At 55.7% G+C, this 1,014-nt stretch overlaps 1 protein-coding gene across 1 annotated transcript; it reads right to left on the minus strand.

The window, feature by feature from the left end:
• Positions 1-81: 81 nt before the first annotated feature.
• On the minus strand, positions 82-952 carry LOC127752272 (MAP kinase-activating death domain protein-like; the record flags this gene model as incomplete). Its single annotated transcript, XM_052277126.1, has 2 exons — positions 82-392; positions 504-952. Coding segments are annotated over 2 exons (613 nt in total), but the record flags the coding sequence as incomplete, so codon positions are not given.
• Between the last annotated feature and the right edge of the window lie 62 nt (positions 953-1,014).

Genomic DNA, 1,014 nt, shown 5'->3' on the forward strand with positions numbered 1-1,014 from the left:
TTCTTTCATAGAATTGATTTTTAATGAAAGAAACCATTTTATCTACTGTGTGAGGGGGGGGGCGGTAGGAGAGAGCAGACAAGCTTTCTACAAGGAAGTCTTTGGCTATCGCCCGATACGATTATCGTGTAACAGGAAATCCAACTGGCCCCGCAGACGAGCTACTGGGGCCTCCCCACGAGAATTGGGAAGAAACTGAACGGGATGGCCTACGGAGAGGGCCTCTGCTCACCTGGAGAAGGCCGAGTCCGAGCTCTTCTCCATGCTCTTCCTCCAGGACTCTCGCCGGAAGGTAGACGAGTGTCGCCGGCCGGCGCCACCGCCCGCGCCGCCCACGGCCAACCGTTCTACGGGGCGGTAGAAGTTGACGCAGATCCCGTACCGACATTTTCCTGTAAGCGAGAAGAGAGGAATATGATGGCCAGTATAGGGAAAAGACCCGCGGAGCGCGGTCAGCACGCCTGGTATGAAGGAACACATGGCGAGGAGGGGGCGGCCCGTACCCGAATCCTTTTCGGTGAGGGTGAAGGTGAAGGACGTGGCCTCCCTGCGGTTGGTTCTCCGCGGCCCCACAGACACGCACCCCTCGGGCTGGCAGAAGTACACCACCTCGTTGGGCAGGGGGAAGTCCTTGTGGTCCTCCGGGGGGTAGCGGCGCAACAGCTCCGGGTTCTGCGCAAGTGAAGAGGAATCAATCAGACAGAGCAAGATAAGTTCATTGTCAAAGGAAGTCAAGGACACGTGATAGAAACACGGACAGACGGGCTGATTGTCGGGCTGTGCGATGTGCACACTTTGTCGCACGTGTGGCGGCGGGGGAATACCCGTTCGCGCGCCAAAAACATGCGACCGCGCGCGACCGCCTTCTGATAAGACCGAAGGCGTGTGTTGCCATGTGCCATGGCCGTGGCCGTAAAAAAGTGGAATGTGTAGCAAAGCAACATCAATTTTTCTAAAAGCATTTTAAAGTATGAGGGGAGCACTTTTATTACTTTCATTGCAGCATCTTTTTTT

Source organism: Frankliniella occidentalis, unplaced genomic scaffold, assembly GCF_000697945.3.
Source record: "Frankliniella occidentalis isolate FOCC.00 unplaced genomic scaffold, Focc_3.1 Scaffold5832, whole genome shotgun sequence".
NCBI classification, from domain to species: domain Eukaryota; kingdom Metazoa; phylum Arthropoda; class Insecta; order Thysanoptera; family Thripidae; genus Frankliniella; species Frankliniella occidentalis.